This window comes from Rhipicephalus sanguineus, chromosome 2 (assembly GCF_013339695.2).
Source record: "Rhipicephalus sanguineus isolate Rsan-2018 chromosome 2, BIME_Rsan_1.4, whole genome shotgun sequence".
NCBI lineage: Eukaryota > Metazoa > Arthropoda > Arachnida > Ixodida > Ixodidae > Rhipicephalus > Rhipicephalus sanguineus.
In genome coordinates this window covers 123072009-123089002 of record NC_051177.1, presented here as the reverse complement: position 1 = coordinate 123089002, position 16994 = coordinate 123072009, and the positions used below count along the sequence as shown (strand labels likewise).

Below are 16994 nucleotides of genomic sequence, written 5' to 3'. Positions count from 1 at the left end.
AAGAGTGTAGGAAGTCAACAAGAGAACATATATTTTTTTAGAGAAATACCTATACAGGTATACGAACCTGAGAAGATGTGTTCCTACATGTCGTTTATGCACTGCTGGGAAGAAGCGGTAAAGCAGTGCCTGACGATGATGGTCCGCGTACTAAAAGTATTTTACGAGGACTAGCTCTACGCCCTTTCCCTCTTTTCACTGCGTTTTTCTAGCGGTTCCGACATAAAAGCAGAAAATATAAAAATATATTGTCGGTTTGTAGCATGGACGGACATCAAGAGGAAAACCTGGTGTCTTATTATCGTAGAAGCAGTGCGTCTAAAGGCTGAACCATGAAAGTGAGTCCGAATGTGTGTCAGTAACGTAACCACAAAAAAAAGAAAGAAAGAAGATGTACTTAAACTGAAAAGTGAAAGTCCTGGTGTTCCTTGTGTTATTGTAAGTTGTTAGACATATGATTGTGAGCCCTATATCTTGCATGGTCGATCTTCAACAGTTAGTCGAGATAGCCGGCGCCCTATTTGTGCGCCGAAATCTCCTTATATCACATCAATGATATAAAAATGAAGTTAGAATGTACCTCAAACGCGAACACCTAAAATTGCACTGTGCTTCAAGCTGTTAAGCCTAAGTGCACGCGCTCTCATGACACAACAGCAAATAAACAAACGAAGAAGCGGTGTTTCTGTCTGGAAAGTCGTAATACAATTTCTGTTGAAAAAGAAGTGTGGTGTTAACAATGGCTCCCACATGTACGGTTACATTTAGGGCAAAGAGAGTCCAGAAACTGGTATCTGGCCTTTTCGCTGACGGTGGCACCAGATGTTCTCCGAGCGGAATCGGCGAGCAGACGCCGCCTAAACGGGCAATGCCACTGGTTACCCGGCATTACGCTATGCGTGCGTTCCCATTGCTCAGTAATGCAACTTCGAGAGAAGCGGTGCTACGACCTTTTCTTTTCTGATTTTCTCGATGCTTACCGAGCGTATGCACCACGACAGAGCAGCTCATTTTCCGCGGCAGCAGCTACTCACTTAGGTCTCTGTGAGCAGATGTGTAGCGTCGTCACTGCTCACGGATGAACTAAAAGGAGGGAGTTGGGGGCAAAACTCTGATCTCGTAGCTAAACGGTTTTGATGCTGACCGCGGAACTTCCGCTGTTGTTGTTTCCTCCCTATTCCTTTTCTTTCCTTCTCACCCCGACCAACGCAATGCTGCCTCGTGCTGCTCCTCACAGGAGAGGCGGACGTATTCAATCGCACGTGGAAGCAGCAGGAAATACTCGATGCCAAAATGAAAAAATTCCTTTCGGTGAGCCATTTCTTCCCGGCCGGACCAGAGTCTATGTGTCTATTTCACGCTCTTTTTTTTTCTTCGTCTTCGTGTTCTCTCGCCTTGCAGTAATCGGCATCATTCGCCCCCTTTTGCATTGTCCCGCTCAGCCCCCTGTTCCTCCAATACGTGCTCTTGTACCGTGCTGCGTGGCTCGCACACTTATCGCCTTGCCTTTCGTCATCGTCTTCTTACTTCTTTAAGTCTCCCTATTGTGTGTGTATGTACCTCACTCACTCTCTGTGGCGCCCGCTCTTACAAAAAAAAAAAAGAAAGCGTCACACTCTTCTTACGTTTCTTTCCTTTTGTTTACGCCTCCCGTAACACGTAACGTGTTACGGCTCGTTTGTGTGTCGCAGTTGCCGTCGTATTACCCCTCCTTCTCCTCCCTCTCCATCTCACACTCTTTATCACTGTGTGCGTCTATCTTTGGCGATGCCTCTTTTGTTGTGTATGCGTGTCTCTATCCGGTGGGTATGTATGTCATGCAAGCGAAGCACGTTTTCCTCTGAACCCTCAGACATTGTGTGCTCTGCCCCCGATCTTTTCTTCCTGTATGCTTTGTTCTAACGCCTACAGATATTTATGACGGGTGAAAAAATGGACAGGACATTCGGCGTCATCATATTACAAACAGCTTTTCACAGTTGCTCAGATAACGGCCGATTCTGGTTAGTCAGCGAAACGTTGAGATGTTACCAACACGCGGCTTATAACCAGGAAATTATCTTTGGCCAATCAACTACGATTAGATTTTTTTTCCCTGTCTCTCAACCGCGCCCTTCATCTCAATGGCGTCTTCAAGCGTGAGTTTTTAGCAAACTTTTTAAAAAAGCAAAAGCCCCGTAACATGCACGGTTCATTGTTTCTGTTTTGTGAATGCTTCAATGGAACGCTAACGACTGCTGCTAGTAAAACGGGGTATACGTGCTTGTATGCGCACGAGAATGTGCGCAAGTTACACTCCACAAGCCACACTTAGACGCGATGTAAATATATTCGACGGAACTCTTCATCGCTCAGTGCCGAGTTCCACAACCTGCGATATCACGGCGTCGTAAAAGCAACTGCGTAACATTCCACTGGTTGCTACAAACAGCCAAGCAGCTGGACACTGCGAGTGTTTTTTTTTCTTCTTCACTCGATCTCGCTTCTTTGTCTTCCGCGTTCACTGAGCTCCCTCATAGCTCATACTTGTAGCGTTGTAACGCATAACCCTAACGATTGTTCACTTAGGTATTGGGACAGTAGATACTAAGCGACGCGGACGCGAAAAAACTACGAACATGGTCAGCTACTTCGTTCTTTACTGTTCACGTCACGTAAGCCATCTAGTCGTAACCGTATCATGCCAGCTAACCCAAATGTCTCTACTCGCAAAATTGCTAGCACTTCGAGCCCGCTCTGACTCCCAAAGTTTGCAGAGCTGTGCTGCTGACCTGCAGGTGACAAGACTGCACCCTTCAACATTTATGCTTCCTTTTCTGCAAAAATGTGCTCTTCGACCAAGTTAATGCTCAAGGTATTAACAGTAGTTATCGTAAGGATGTGCATACCGACAGCCGGAGCTACGGTTGCGGTACTCGTCCGGAACACTCGTCTCGTTTTTCCTTCGTATGTAACAATGTTCATGCCCGGGCTGCAGGTGACTGCGCGTATGCGCCGCGCGTGCCCCCCGTCGGGGGCGTGGCGGCGAGCGTGCCTTACGCATACGCCACGGCGACTACTCCCAAGGGCGGCGGCTGTAGCGCGGGCAGCGGCTCCGTCGACACGTGCCGAAAGAAAACGGTGCGCTTCAATCGGGACCACGGAGGCTGCAGGGACGCGCTCACCAAGGACTCGGGCATTGACACCAGCAGTAGTGCGACGCTGAACGAGGACTTGTGCCTCAAGGTACACACACGCACACACATACGAGCCCCATCTCAGTCGCTCACACACACACACACACACACACACACACGCATACACACACACACACACACACACACACACACCACACACACACACACACACACACACACACACACTCGCAAACACACACGCAAGCAGAGACACTCACTCACTCACTCACTCACTCACTCACTCACTCACTCACTCACTCACTCACTCACTCACTCACTCACTCACTCACTCACAACCACACACACCCGTACAAACACACATAGGCGTACGCACACCCATTAACTGGATACTCTGAGAAAACAGTCGAGCTGACTTGCCACCGGAGTTGCAACCACGTCATGAAAACAAAGATAGAGAAAAAAGCCCACAAGGGCGAAACAATAAATGTGGTAACAAGAAATTGGAATATTATACGAAGTAAGGCTAGCAGCTAACTCATTTAGCATCCGATCTGGCGCACCTCCGCAAAGCGCTGGCGTGAGGAAATGCAGTCACTGCAGCGAGCGAAGTGACCTTCGTGTTGTCTATCGCTTCAACGCGAACTGAGTGGTGAGAACACGGGACGTACAAAGGTGTGAGCTGTCTGCTAATCCCTGTCAAGATAGGGCGCGCGCGCGCGACCGCGCCCGGCCGATGAAAGTGCGCAGTTCCTGCCCGAATAACGCAGCCCGCAGCTGTCACCCCCATGGGCATTTCGCGCAACGAAAGGCAGCCGACGCGTTTGCTCTCCACTTGAGCCGCGATTGTCAACTGCCATTGTGCGCTTTCACATGCACATAGAGCATTCGACGTGCGAGGCTATGTTATCAATTAGAATTTATACGGAACCTCACGTCGACGGCGATGGCGAAAATTCGCCTGGACTGTACCTATAATTGCTATCGCAATAAAAAGTCGGAAGGAGCCGAATGGCTCTTTCGACCAATCCTGTGACACTGAACACATCGTGACCGGGTTTTCGTTGTTATTCGTTGCTCTCGCTGGGCCGTGGTGCATTAAGCGACGACACGAGGTGCACACGAAGTTCCGAATGCTCAGTGCTTGTTTAGACCATGAAAAAGAGATGGTGTTTACGGGCAGCAAACATTGTTTCGCGATAATTTTGGGACCGATCTTCATTTGATTTCTCCAACGTCTCATCCTTTGCAGCAGTAACGATATTGGTTTTCCGACCCGTTGCACCTCTCCGATATGTGTCAGCTCCACTATTTTCTTTACTTTCTTTTGTCACACTTACCGACCATCAGACGACACAATCACATTCCGTATTCCTTTTCTTTTTACGCCACAAGCGTGTGGGTGTCTGATATCGCTAGCTGCAGAATGGATGATGAGAGTATGACGTTTGCAACCGATTAGATTGACTAGGTTCTCTTTGTGTTCCCATAGCTTCTTGCGTAGCTGTTACGACTGTTCAAAAGCAAACAGTGCGAATGAGAGCACTAAGTGAGAAGAAACGGAACGCGGTGGCGTGTTTCTTCTCGCAGGAAGTGCTGTTTATTTTATGTTTGTGACAGCATATCTTAATGTACACCCTACTCCCCTCTCCCCCCGCTTTTTGTGAACGGTGAGCGGTGCCGTCCTGGACTACCGTATTAACTTGCATACTAGCAGCACTGGTTAGCAATGGCCAATGTGAGCTAATTGGTGGTTAATGCTGACTTATTAGGGACTTTTAGCTTGTACGTATACTTCTTTACGTTACCGTGTTACCGGACACCGGATGGACTGTGCGCATGCGCGAACATTTACGGAACGTAAAGGTTTACGGAACGTAAACTACTCGCCTGTTAGGTTTTACGTTTACGGCCCTATCTCGCAAATCCACCTTCGTTCGTGGCTACTCGCGATATCCACTTTGCGGAGACTCCAGCCGCCGAGTCAAAATAAGCCGAAGTGCGAGCGCCACTTACAATCACCTTGTTTCAGCCGGATTACCGAGGCTAGAGCGACCTAGAATACCGAATCCGTAAACGTGAGAGGCCTAAGGCCTCTGACAGGCTGGATAGGTGGCGCCATCTAGAGGGGCCAGAGTGAACCAGGCAAGCACAAAATTGTTATTGCGGAAACATCGGGCAGTCTACTTCCAATCTAAATGCCTTGCAGCGGCATAATTACGAATGAGTTGCCTTTTTAATCATTTTTTCCCTCAAAAACACTAGGCGAAAACAAACGTGTCCATAACTGTGGTTGCGCGAAGCGTCACAATATGTCGACACCATCGTCCGGTAACGAGGTATTGCCACACCCCTTTGTGTATACCGGGATACTGCAAACGCTGAATACCTCTTTTATGATTTTGCCGCAACGGTAATTCAATGTTATCTAAATTAAATGTAATTTAAATGAAGTTATCATCACCATTTCGTGGTTTGCGTGAACGTAAACGTTTACGTACGTACGTAAAGGTTTACGTTTGGGTAGCTAAACACTTTACTAAAACTCGAGTTCCTGTAACACGGTAAACGTAATGCGGTAACACTGTAACGTAAAGCAGTATACGTTCAAGCTAAAACTCCCTATTTTGGATAAATATGGGTAAATGATGGTTAATGTTGGCTATGGTAGGCTTACTATTCGCATACGTTGGCTAGCCTTGCATGTGACGTCTAATTTATTGCTAGTGCTGGCTATTGTCAGTTAATATGAACTATCCTCGCATGCAAATTGACAATCATCTGAAATGGTTTTGGCCTAATTTCTTTAGGCTGTTTGCTTTTGAGCATTTGCGAAAACTTACCCACTTTGTGTTACCGTTGGAATTGGCGCAAAAATATCTCCTCGTGTGTCGTAGATTAACGATTACTGGACATAGTGGGTAGCTTTAGAAGAAAAGCATGGTGCCTCTTTAGAGCAATCCCCGCATGTGACAGTAGAAAATGAGCACAGGCATAGTAGACGCTTCGCAGCTGTCGCACTCAAACCGCGAGAACACCGTTAGAGCTGATTTTAAAACCCAGAATATTTTTTTTTCTTGAGACCTGATACCCCTACTTGCGACGTTAAAATTAACTTGGGCTTTCTTTGTAACCTTCGTCTTACCTAAATTCTTTGACGTGCGGAAAACCTCGTCAAGCTTTTCAGATAAACTCATAACTATATTAAAGAGGGCAAGGTGTGCAGACTGTAAGTTAACCAGGCAGTACAAACGCCTCAGTTCTATTACTCTGAGATACTATCCGTGTTTTCCTTCATATGTGCACGATCCTGCTTCTTTAGCTTCGTTAATAGATTTTTTGTTTGTTCCGAGCAAGGGCTATGGCGTGGTATACTCATAACAACCATGTTTGGTTGATGCCGAAGAGAGGATGCGAGTAAATACTGTCACACGTCCACAAAACTCCATAAAATGGCACAGTCATGCACAACAGTCGAATACCCGATGCACTGCGGCGAGAGAGACTTCATCGCCTATAGCAGCGCTTCTTCAATTAGCCACTCGTACCGGCAAGCGTGCTTTTCTGTACGACAACTAAGCTTTGCGAAAAAACGTGCGCAATAGAAGCGCGAAGAGAGACGCTTTCTCTTACCATGTAGAGGTGCTTACGTAGTTGGTAGCACACATACACACGCGCACACACGCACACACATGCTCGGAGAGAGCGAGAGAGGAAGAGAGGAAACTTTAGCGCTTAAAGCGGAGCTTCGATTAGCCCGCTTGCCGTTTGGGCTGGCTGCAGGGGCGGCGCCAGTGGGGGGTACGGGGGGCTGGAGCCCCCCTCCCCCCCACAAGTTCCGCCGGTCCCCCCTTTGCCTCCCCCCAAGAGCAAGCATAGTTATAACACAATGCATATATTCCCAGCCTCCCTGCCCCCCTGAAGGAACTCACTTGTCGTGGGCGCCCCCCCCCCCCCCCCAGTAAAAAAATCCTGGCGCCGACCCTGGCTGGCTGACTGAAACTGCATTAAAATTAAAATTATCCATCACACAATCTCAGGTATCGAAGTAAATATCATAGGCGCGTGTACGCACTTAGTATACTTGTGCGCATATCAAGAAACAACGTAAATGAGGAAGGCACAGCTCTCCCGCGCGTTCGTATCTCAACAACCAGATTGTCATTAGTTTTCGTTTACTTAACGCAATACGCAGCTGGCATTTCTCACGGCGATTTTCTAACACTCGGTCTGTGACACGCTTCACTTAAGTACACACATAGGTAGCTCACCTTCTCTTCTCCTTTCTTTTGTTTCGTTTTTTTTTTTTTTGCTTCTTTCATTACTTCCTACAGCAATCTGTGCGAATTGTCGCACTGCAGTAGATAGTTCACTCTTGCGCTATTTCGAGATTTAGCCCCAACTCGACTACTAGCAACGCATCGCAAAAAAAAAACAAAAAAACAAATCCGAAAAGTTACTCGTTGTCGAAAAGCGTTATACACAGATTTTCTCGCTCAATCAAGCCGCAGCTTCAAGGCAGGTATTCTTTTTCGTACACTGAACAAACTCTGACTCTTTCCTCACTGTCGCTACTCTCTTCAATCGACTCGCAGATTCTCTACCAGCCTCCTTACTGCGGTTGTGACTCGCCGCACATATTTGCAACACACACGCCCAACAATCGTAGCGTTGCGCAAGAACGGCTAAATCTAAGCGTCGCCCATTTATGCGGCAACGTGCTTACATATCACGCGTTACACGCTTGTCGGAGTGACATTTACCTGGAGGCCCCCTTTGAGCCAGCGTTCCCTGTATATATTCGCACTTTATATGCAACGACGTAGTTATTTTCGGAACATTCGGCAACGCCGCTATAGCGATAATTATAGCGATAATTATAGTTGAACACTCGCGAAATCTCGCAATACGCTCGGTCCCTTTGACCGGGGATCGCAATGGCAGGCGCACTTACGAAACGCGAACCTCTAGGTAAGGAATAGGCGACATTGTAGATTAAAGCCTGTTCATTTCTTTACCGTTAAAAATACCCGAGGCTTTAATTAACGGATGGTGTTCCAAGTTTACCGCAACACGCTATTAGAGTAAGTTTTTTAACAAGAGGTACGCGTATATATATATATATATATATATATATATATATATATATATATATATATATATATATATATATATATATATATATATATATATATATATATATATATATATATATATATATATATATATATATAGAATCGCGCATAACCACTGTCCTTCGCATAGAGATTATCGCAATAGGGATTATCTACCCACTGTCTTACATACATAACCGAAGCTCGAAGGTTATTTCGGTTCTATATTTACGCTCACGGCTTTCGCGCTGTGTTAGAACGGCTTGACTTAGTACAGCTTATGAGCGACGCCACACCGTCGAAGAGTATACGTCGAGAAGGGCTCGGCCGCAGCTTTCATCCGTGACCTTCAAACGAATCACGTCTTTCCATATTTTGCCTGTTTGTTCTATTGAGTGACTGCAGCCAATGACACATTATGCATCGGGTCTCTGCTCGTGTTGTGACTAATAACGTACGCGTCCTTCGGCTTTGCGTTAAGCCTTCCAAATTGTTCAAGGTCGCGCGTAGTAAATTCGTCGGGAAGAAAGTTTTACTCGAAGTTGGCCGGAGAATCGGAGAGAAAAACCAGTCTTAGTTCGCCGCGCATTGGCTTTGGTAAGCGGTGCGAGTTGTTCGCTTAAGAAACTCGTTCGTCGCTTCAAAATTGTGCGACATGGCTTCGCTCTTGTAGGATATCGAGCCAGCGGAATTCAGGGAACATTGTTTTTTCTCGCGTAGTTAGGCGTAATTTTCACTTCCGTTTACATTCTACAGGTCACAGTGGTTTCTGTTAACATACACTGCCGCCTTTATTTAGACGATGATTTCTTAAGATGGAGAATGTAGAAAGCATCAACAGCACCACTTGTGTATGCATTTTTGTACTGTTCACCTGCGTAGCACTCACCACCAATTTCTACGCCATTTCTTTCTTTTTTCTTTTTTGCGCTGTTATTGCATAAGCTCGACATCGTGGTCTTTCTTTAGTTCGCTGTTACGATAGTGTAGTGCGCACTCTTCAGCCTAAAAATAAGTCTCTGCAATACTGTGAAACCTTTTCCGTCTTTATATTGGATACGAATTCGACAGCAATGTTCAGAAAGCTTTCGGGCACTACGGCAGTTCGAGGCGACGTGGCGTAGAATATCTATGTGAACGCGTGTCCGTTGTCCGTTCGTTCATATTATCATTGTATCGGAGAGAGAGACAGAGAAAGAGGGAGCGCTCATGACAATGTAACAACTGTGCGAAGACAACAAAGGGAGGAAAACACACTTATTGCCATCATATTGTTAGATTGATAAAACCCACTTAGGTTAGGTTACGTTAGGTAAAACTAGCCTAGTTGACTAGAGTAGACACTTGCTAGTCCTAGCTCTCGTTAGATTAGCGCAATAAGCCCCGCCTAACGTGTGGCTTGCGCTCCACTTAAATACCTTCAAGTTCTGGTAGGACCACCGCTTTGGTACTTCACTACAAAGCACTTTAGCCGCAATGAGTTTTATTACGCTCATGACAGTAACATCAATAAGTCATCTGAGTACTCTTAGTACTCAGAGTGCGCAGCACCTAAATCTAAGCGCATGGGCCTCTAGCATTTTGCCTCCGTCGATATGCGGTCGCCGCGGCCGGGATTCGATCCCGCGACCCTCGGGTCAGCTCTCGAACACCATAACCACTAGGTCACCGCGGCGGGTACAAATTTGCGCAGAAGAACCACGTCCGCACCTGTGCTCGTCCCTTCGAGAGTAAAAAAAAAAAAAAATTGATACCACGCGGGCACACAAACTCGTTGCAACACCTCACTCTCGGCTAAAATATTGAGGCTGTTCTCCCACCGCGCGTTTCTGCACCGCGCACATTCCTTCCTCCTCTCATCTTAACTGCGACCACCCATTTTCCCAGCAGCAGCCACACAGCGCGGCTATTTCGAAACTGCTAGGCCGTACACCACCGGCGCTAGCTGCGCGCCACCGCTTCGAGTCCGTCTATACTTAGCCACACTATCGACGTGCGCTGCACACCGCCGAGGCCTGCGCTTTGTTCAGCGCCCTCTCTTACTCTCTCACTCACGCACTTGCTCAACAACTACATTTATACACACTCTGTTCCTTTTATTTCTTTTTTTTTTGTCTCCATCTTCTTATTTTCGCTAGATGCGCCAAATGAGGGCATTAGTGCACACGATACCATTTTAGGAGAAAAAAAGGAAGCGGGGGAGGCCGAAGAGGACAAAAAAAGAAGAAGGAAAGACGAAGAAGGCAGGGACGGCCCGTTCAATATTTTATGACGAGTCGATTCTTTTCTCCAAAGTGCGTGGCTGTGGCCTTTGTCTCAGCGACGGGGAATGATCTCGCCCGTTCTTTTTTTTTTTTCTTTTTTTTTCATTCGAACACGCGAATTCAAATAAAAGAAAGATTTTAAAGAACCACATAATAAAAATTTAAAAAAAAGGGTCACTCGTTTATTGCTAAACCAGCCGAACGAAGCACACGAGCGTTGCACGTACGGGGAACCCTGCAGAACGAGAAGCGAGTTGTGAAAGGGGTACCACGATCAAACATTTAACTGATTTCGTTTTACGCGCGAGCCACGATTATGAGGCGCTCCGTAGTGAGGGAACTCCGGATACATTTTTCACTACGTGAGGTTCTTTAGCGTGCGCCTATATCTGACTACGAGGCCTCGTTGCATTTGACCTCCCTTCTAAGTGCGACCACCATGGCCGGGAATCTAAACCGCAACGTCATGCTTAGTAGCACCACGCCTGTAGTCGCTAAGCCTCCGTGATATGTGTAAGCTCCACAGGTCACAGAGTGCTAAGTTACGAATTCACGCACTAACTATCATTAAATCAGCGTATAACCTGTACTACGTACCAAACTTCATTGTACCTATAACTCATGAAAAAAAAATGTATGCAAACAAACGACCAAGGCATGCACTGTCAACGTGACGAGGATGTTACAGTCCGCACCAAGGTGGAGAGAAATTGCTGTGGGAGAATGAACCCACTACGGAACTGAAACAGACGCAATCACTCGTAACAATGCCAGCCACGTGAGGTACTTGACATTATCACCGTCGACGTGACGATGGCGCACGATATTCTCATGCCGCAACCGCAGCTAAGGTTAGCGCACCTACTGTGATTTGCGGAGAACGCAAGCAAATGCGGAGAACGCAAGCAAGCTCATAGTTGTAGCTTTGGCGTAGCGCGGCGCGGGCCACACCTGAAATACTTCGAAAGATGCGGTGTAATCTGGTTGCCACATTAGGCAGCGCTATCTTTCACCTCCTACTACGCACTCTTCACGGAGCGCAGCGCGCGTCGGAAAATACGTCAAAAACACTCTCCATGCTGCCTTTGACATTCGACTAATCTCATCGGGAACTAGACAAAAAAAAAATACGGTCCATGTTGTTACCACTCTAAAGTGTGCTATCTTTCATGTTCGATTATTCTGATAAACACTAACAGACTCTCTTTTACACAGGCAACTTTGAAAAACTACATTTTCTTAGAGCGGCTAACCTAATCAAACCTTTATCTCATTAACCATAGTTTACGGGGATGCGCACTATACTGCCGGTCAAATAGGTTCGTAAGACAACTGTTCCTGCGAACGAGCTAAACGAAAATTAAAAATATAATTGAGGTGGCGTTTTTACTTTGTTATCTGCGTCAGAACCCGAAACATTTCGATACCTATGCGCACGCGTATGCAACGCAAATATATGTGCTATACATCTGCCGACCTTCGAGGGTCAGTGTATTCGATTTCATTTACACGGTACTCCGCTAGCTGACCAAAATAAGCGGCGCTAATTATACGCTGCGTGACACTAAACCATCATCTTAAGCCGATGCGTATTATACAGTTGTGCTACAGTTACGTGCAGTAATAATAATTTTTTTATTACCTGTCTATGCATGCCTGTTGCTCGATTCCCCTGCCACGCAGCACGAGCTTGCTAGTATTTTAGCCCTGCGCGAACCGCGCAACGTGTCTGCATGGCGGCACTGTGTACACGCATGGACTGCACGGTATTACTGCTCGTCAGCGCAGTAGCAGCAGCTTGAAGCATGCTCAAACTTTACCCGTCGTAATGCCACGAAATGCAAATGTCGAGGCTCTGCATATCCCTTCTGCCATGTGTACGTGTGCTACGTTGTCGATAGCGTTTTTGCTGTTCTTTGATAGAGTGACAGTTTTCTGAGCTCCAAGCTTCGCTTAGCAAGCTTCGAGGCCACGGAAACTGTCCAATGATCTACAATGTGTTAGAAGCTTCAACACATTTCATTGCAATGTGATGGTTGTGGATAATCGTCTGCGTCTTTTGGTCACGTGGGATGAAGGCGTCGTAAGCGGGAGTGACAAAAACCGTAGGACCGTATTTTCGTCCTCACTGCTGAAAAGAAGTTGAAATGAGCTTGTTATGGTTTTGCAGCACTTTGGAAAAACGTAACGATCACAATCTCGAGCGCGGTAAAATCCTGCGCCTCACTGCTACGAACTTTACTTTGTGAATTTTATAGATATAATATGTCTTCTGGTCAAGTACTCTGCGGTGGTAAACTAGATGGTATTGCTACTGCCGCGTACGGTGTACAGTGGCTCCAGTACCAAGTCCAGCCAAATGGCGCTGAGCGAGTCGTTTTCAATCTTCAATGACATGGTGAATTACTAATGGCCCGACTGGTATAGTGTTGCATACGCGACCTACCTGACATACTTTTTATGTCAGGTAGGTCGCGGTGTCTGAAACAAAGAAAATAAAACTGTTTTTCTGGTGGTTTTTATTTCCTTTGTTTGGTTTCGTTATACATTATTTTGCGCAGACAACGCCTGAACGATTGGTCGCGCTGCGAAGAAGACCGCTGGTTGCGGCTATGTTTGAGAGGTCACAAGCAACGTGTTAAGAAGCCTCGCTAATGAAACAACGTAAAACTGTTTTGACTCCTCTTGAATCACAGCATAAAGCCTACTGAATCCACGTAATGTTTTTTTTTCTTTTTTTGTCACTGAAGCGATTACAACAAAGCGGTGTCTATAAAGTAATTGTCTTATCAACTTCTACGTGGGCGTAACATTTCACTATCGCACAAGATGACAAGATTGTGAACAATGTAACAGTGCACCCTCCGTTAACACCGCCGACAACTTCGCAGCGCAGGCTGCTTTCTCTCCTAATGTGTGCCTGCTGTCGAAAGAGCTAAACTACCGACATTAATTAGCAAAACCACTCGCTGAAGTGTACTTCCATCTCGTGTATGCCTCCGTGGGGAAAGTAAAGAGACGATAAAATAAAAAAAAGCAATTATTTGTTCGTCAGTTGGTCCGAGGCTCATTCGCGAGGTTTATTGCGCCTAAGGATACAGCCTGCCAGGGCTAAATGATCAGGCCAGTTTTTCCACTCCTGTTTTTTTTTTTTTCACCTTCCTCCGGTAATTCTTATTTTCCTCACGCATCCGCACACAGCTCTCAATAGGCCACCGCTCGGAGCGCTCATTGTTTTCCTCTCTCCAGAGCGTGCAATTCAGTAGCGTCTGCCTTTGCTCGCGCACACGCAATTACAAAGGCCGAATGGCGGCCCTGTATAAAAAAAAAAACCTTTACATCGCCCCTCGCAGCCAGCACACAGACACGAGCAAGCAATAATAATTAAGAGACACGTGAGGGCCTCCTAAGGCGGCCTTCTTAAAGCGAAACGCGAGTAGTGGGCGGGCAACACGGAGCGAAAAAAAAAAAAGAAGGGGAGAGAAACGTGGCCCCGTTTTCGTTATTCGATTGTCTCGCCGCTTTTCCCGCGACTCGGCTGCCGGCGGCTCCCGTCGTGTTCTACCACAGCGCACGACTACGGCCGCTTCACTCCCTATAAGTACAGTCCTTTTCTTCAGTCTACGCACGGCCCCCTTCCGCAAGTTGGCTGTTGAGATGGGGCAGTGGGAGGGGGGGGGGGGGGGGGGGAGCACCGCCTCCTGTACTGCCCGGTTAGACGATCTGGTCACGGCTTCGCCCTCTTCCCCCTTTCCCCGTCACTACAGACACACTCTCTCCCCCCTTCACCGTCGTCGGGTCAGTCAGGAAGAGAGGCTCTCCTTCGCGAGGCAGCGGGAATCGGGGAAGTGGGGAGTTCCATGTGTGACCGCCGCCGGTCGACGCTGCAGCGCGCAATCGAGGAGCGGCCCTCTCCCCGTTGCACTGCAAGGAAGCCGGCACCGCACAGCCGACCGATCGAAGCTGACCTGACTTGCGCATCGATCCATTTCGAAAGCGGACACGGAGGAGGAAGAAAGGTCTCTCTCTCTCTCCCCCCTTCTGTCGTTCACACTCTCTTTCTACGTGTCCCGTGTCCCTTTTCCTTCTTTCCACACGCTTGAAGACTTTCCTTTTGCCCCTGTTTCTTTTTCTTACGTCTTACTTTTCCTTCACCCCTTTTGAGAAGAAAAAGCTTCTTCTCTTTCCTGTTCTCCTCCTCCCCAAACGCCCCATTGTAGTTCACTACCCCTCCCCTCTTTAGAGCGTGCGATTGAGACCTCTCCCCTCACCTCCTCCCCTGTCACGACCGTCCCCTTTCTCCCCCGAGATCCGTACCACTTATCCTCACACCCCACTCCTCCCTCCTCCGTGTCCCGCAACATACTGTCCTTCATCCCTTTTCTTCCCCCCGAAATTCCTTCTTTTACCTCCTTATTTCCATCCTCTATATACCGGCTTTTTCTCTTTTATTTATTTCCCGAGATTCCCGTACTTCCTTTTTCGACATGATTCCTTAACTCTTCACCTATGCGTCGCCGACACCCTCCACCCACGGCACCTCTCGACCACCCCTTCCGGCTCATCCCGATTTTTCTCATGACGTGCAATGTGTCTTCGTTCTGCGTTTCCCGTCTGCCACTGTCCTTACTTTTTTTTTTTTTGCTTAACCTATCTCCTTCTTTTTCAAATCTTCACTCCGAACTACGAACCTCACACTTTTCTCCACGATCTCCTTCTTATACTTGCTTTGTCATTACGACGGCCTTCTTTCTTTTTTTTCCCAATAACTTGAACAGTACCTCTGGCAGACAGCGCGGTGCACACAGTATCGTCTCTCACAATGATCGGAAGATGAGAATGGAACGGTGAAATAGAAAAAAAAAGAAGAGTTTTAGAAAAGTGAACGTCAAGAAAACTTCAACCTATATCGAAAAATGATAACCAGTAAAGAAATCTGAGAGGTCTCGTTGTCTTATCGCTTTTCGCTGACGCGCGTAGCCGCAAAACTCTGACGCAGAGGCCGGTCCAGGAAAAAAAATACAGATAAGTAAATAGGGGCTGACTTTAGAGCTGCTGAAAAACAAACTGCAATGATGATTCTTTCCCGATACTGCAGTCGTTCCCATGGTTCGTTTCTGGTTTTTTTTTTTTTTTTTTGTAAAATTGCCGCTGGTCCTTGCGAAAATCACGTGACGCGTCCGTATCCTCGCGACCGCAGAACAAGGAAACGCGAGAGCCTTGTTATTGAGCTCGTACCGGACCTCCTTTCTATCTCATTTCTTTTCAGACTTTTTTTTTTAACTCGCCTCTTTGATCTTTCCTTTTTTTTTTTCGTCGCCGCCGCGGCTTGTAACGCGAACGCGGTCAAATGGTGAGGCAGAACAGGAAGCGAGCAGTTCAAAGGCACTCACTACGTTCACGGCACACGTATCAGTATGAAACGCGATAGCCAGGCTTTTCGTACGGCGTCGAGACGAGCACGATGTCGTATCGTATTCCTTGGGGTTCGAGGGTGCAGCTGACGCACGCAACAAGCATGTACAGGCTGTTTCATACTTAAGGAAAAACTTTTAAGGGAGTTGTCCCTTAAGCCTGAAACAGCCTGTACAAGGCAGTTATCTCTTAAGTGTGAAACAGCTTGTGCATACAACGATATCATGAAACTGCGATTGAGCTAAACACGCACCCAAAAGTGTTATCAGCCAAAAGATGAATTTGATTTATTATGAGGCACGCAATAGATAGGAGGCGGGGGTGACTAATAAGTAGGTTTGGACCCCGGACGGTCAAAAGAAGGAATCTTTCGGAGGAATCACGTGATATTTCTGCACGAGTCCTGTTTTCCTCGTCTTTGTCTTTGTGTTTCTAGCGAAGTTTTAGTCGTCATTATGAACATATTTCTGTCAATTCGGTGCTGCGATCTTTGAGCTGTCAGTTACAGGTTTATTTTCCAGCTCTGTCTGCGAGAAGCGGATTAACATTAAGGAAATAAATTTAATTTAAGTGAGGCAGATGCACTGGTTCGTGTCACCGCGCTCTTCTTTTATCCGCAGCTTATGCGGCAAATGCTGGCTGCGGAAGGTGGCGTGACATTAGCGTGATTTTTCGAGCTGAAAGAACCGTTGGTCGGCATTTTCGTACTAGCGCCTGTGGCGAAAACACTGGGCCACACCTTCTGTAATGAAATTGCGCTCACTCCTCGGCGTCGCTTCAAGAATTCCAAGCTTCATGTAGCGAACGTAGCGCAGCAATCACATGTTCCACTGTGAAAACCAGGTAATGCGCTGTGAACTCTTACAACATATAAGTACACAATAAATATCATAAGCTTTTTTTTCTATTTCTTACATACTTGTGCGATAGCGATAGTTGCTTAATAAATTTTTACACACTGCAATGGAAACATCGATGATGCAGGAAAACTAAAATATTTACTTCGAGCGCAAGTATACATCGAAAGGAAACCAGCAGTGTGACGCTTTCAGAAACACTGTTAATTA

The 16994-nt window shown here is 46.8% G+C and overlaps 1 protein-coding gene across 4 annotated transcripts in view; it reads left to right on the top strand.

Moving 5' to 3' along the window:
* LOC119383616 (regulating synaptic membrane exocytosis protein 2) overlaps positions 1 to 16994 on the top strand; it is a 242646-nt gene that overhangs the window by 196412 nt on the left and 29240 nt on the right. For 3 of the 4 annotated variants that reach the window (XM_037651873.2, XM_049412593.1, XM_049412592.1), the window contains exon 6: positions 2978 to 3225. In XM_037651873.2, coding sequence (XP_037507801.1) covers positions 2978 to 3225 — 248 coding nt within the window. Of the gene's footprint in view, positions 1 to 1237; positions 1312 to 2977; positions 3226 to 16994 lie in introns of all 4 variants that reach the window. The other variant, XM_037651874.2, reaches the window with a different exon arrangement.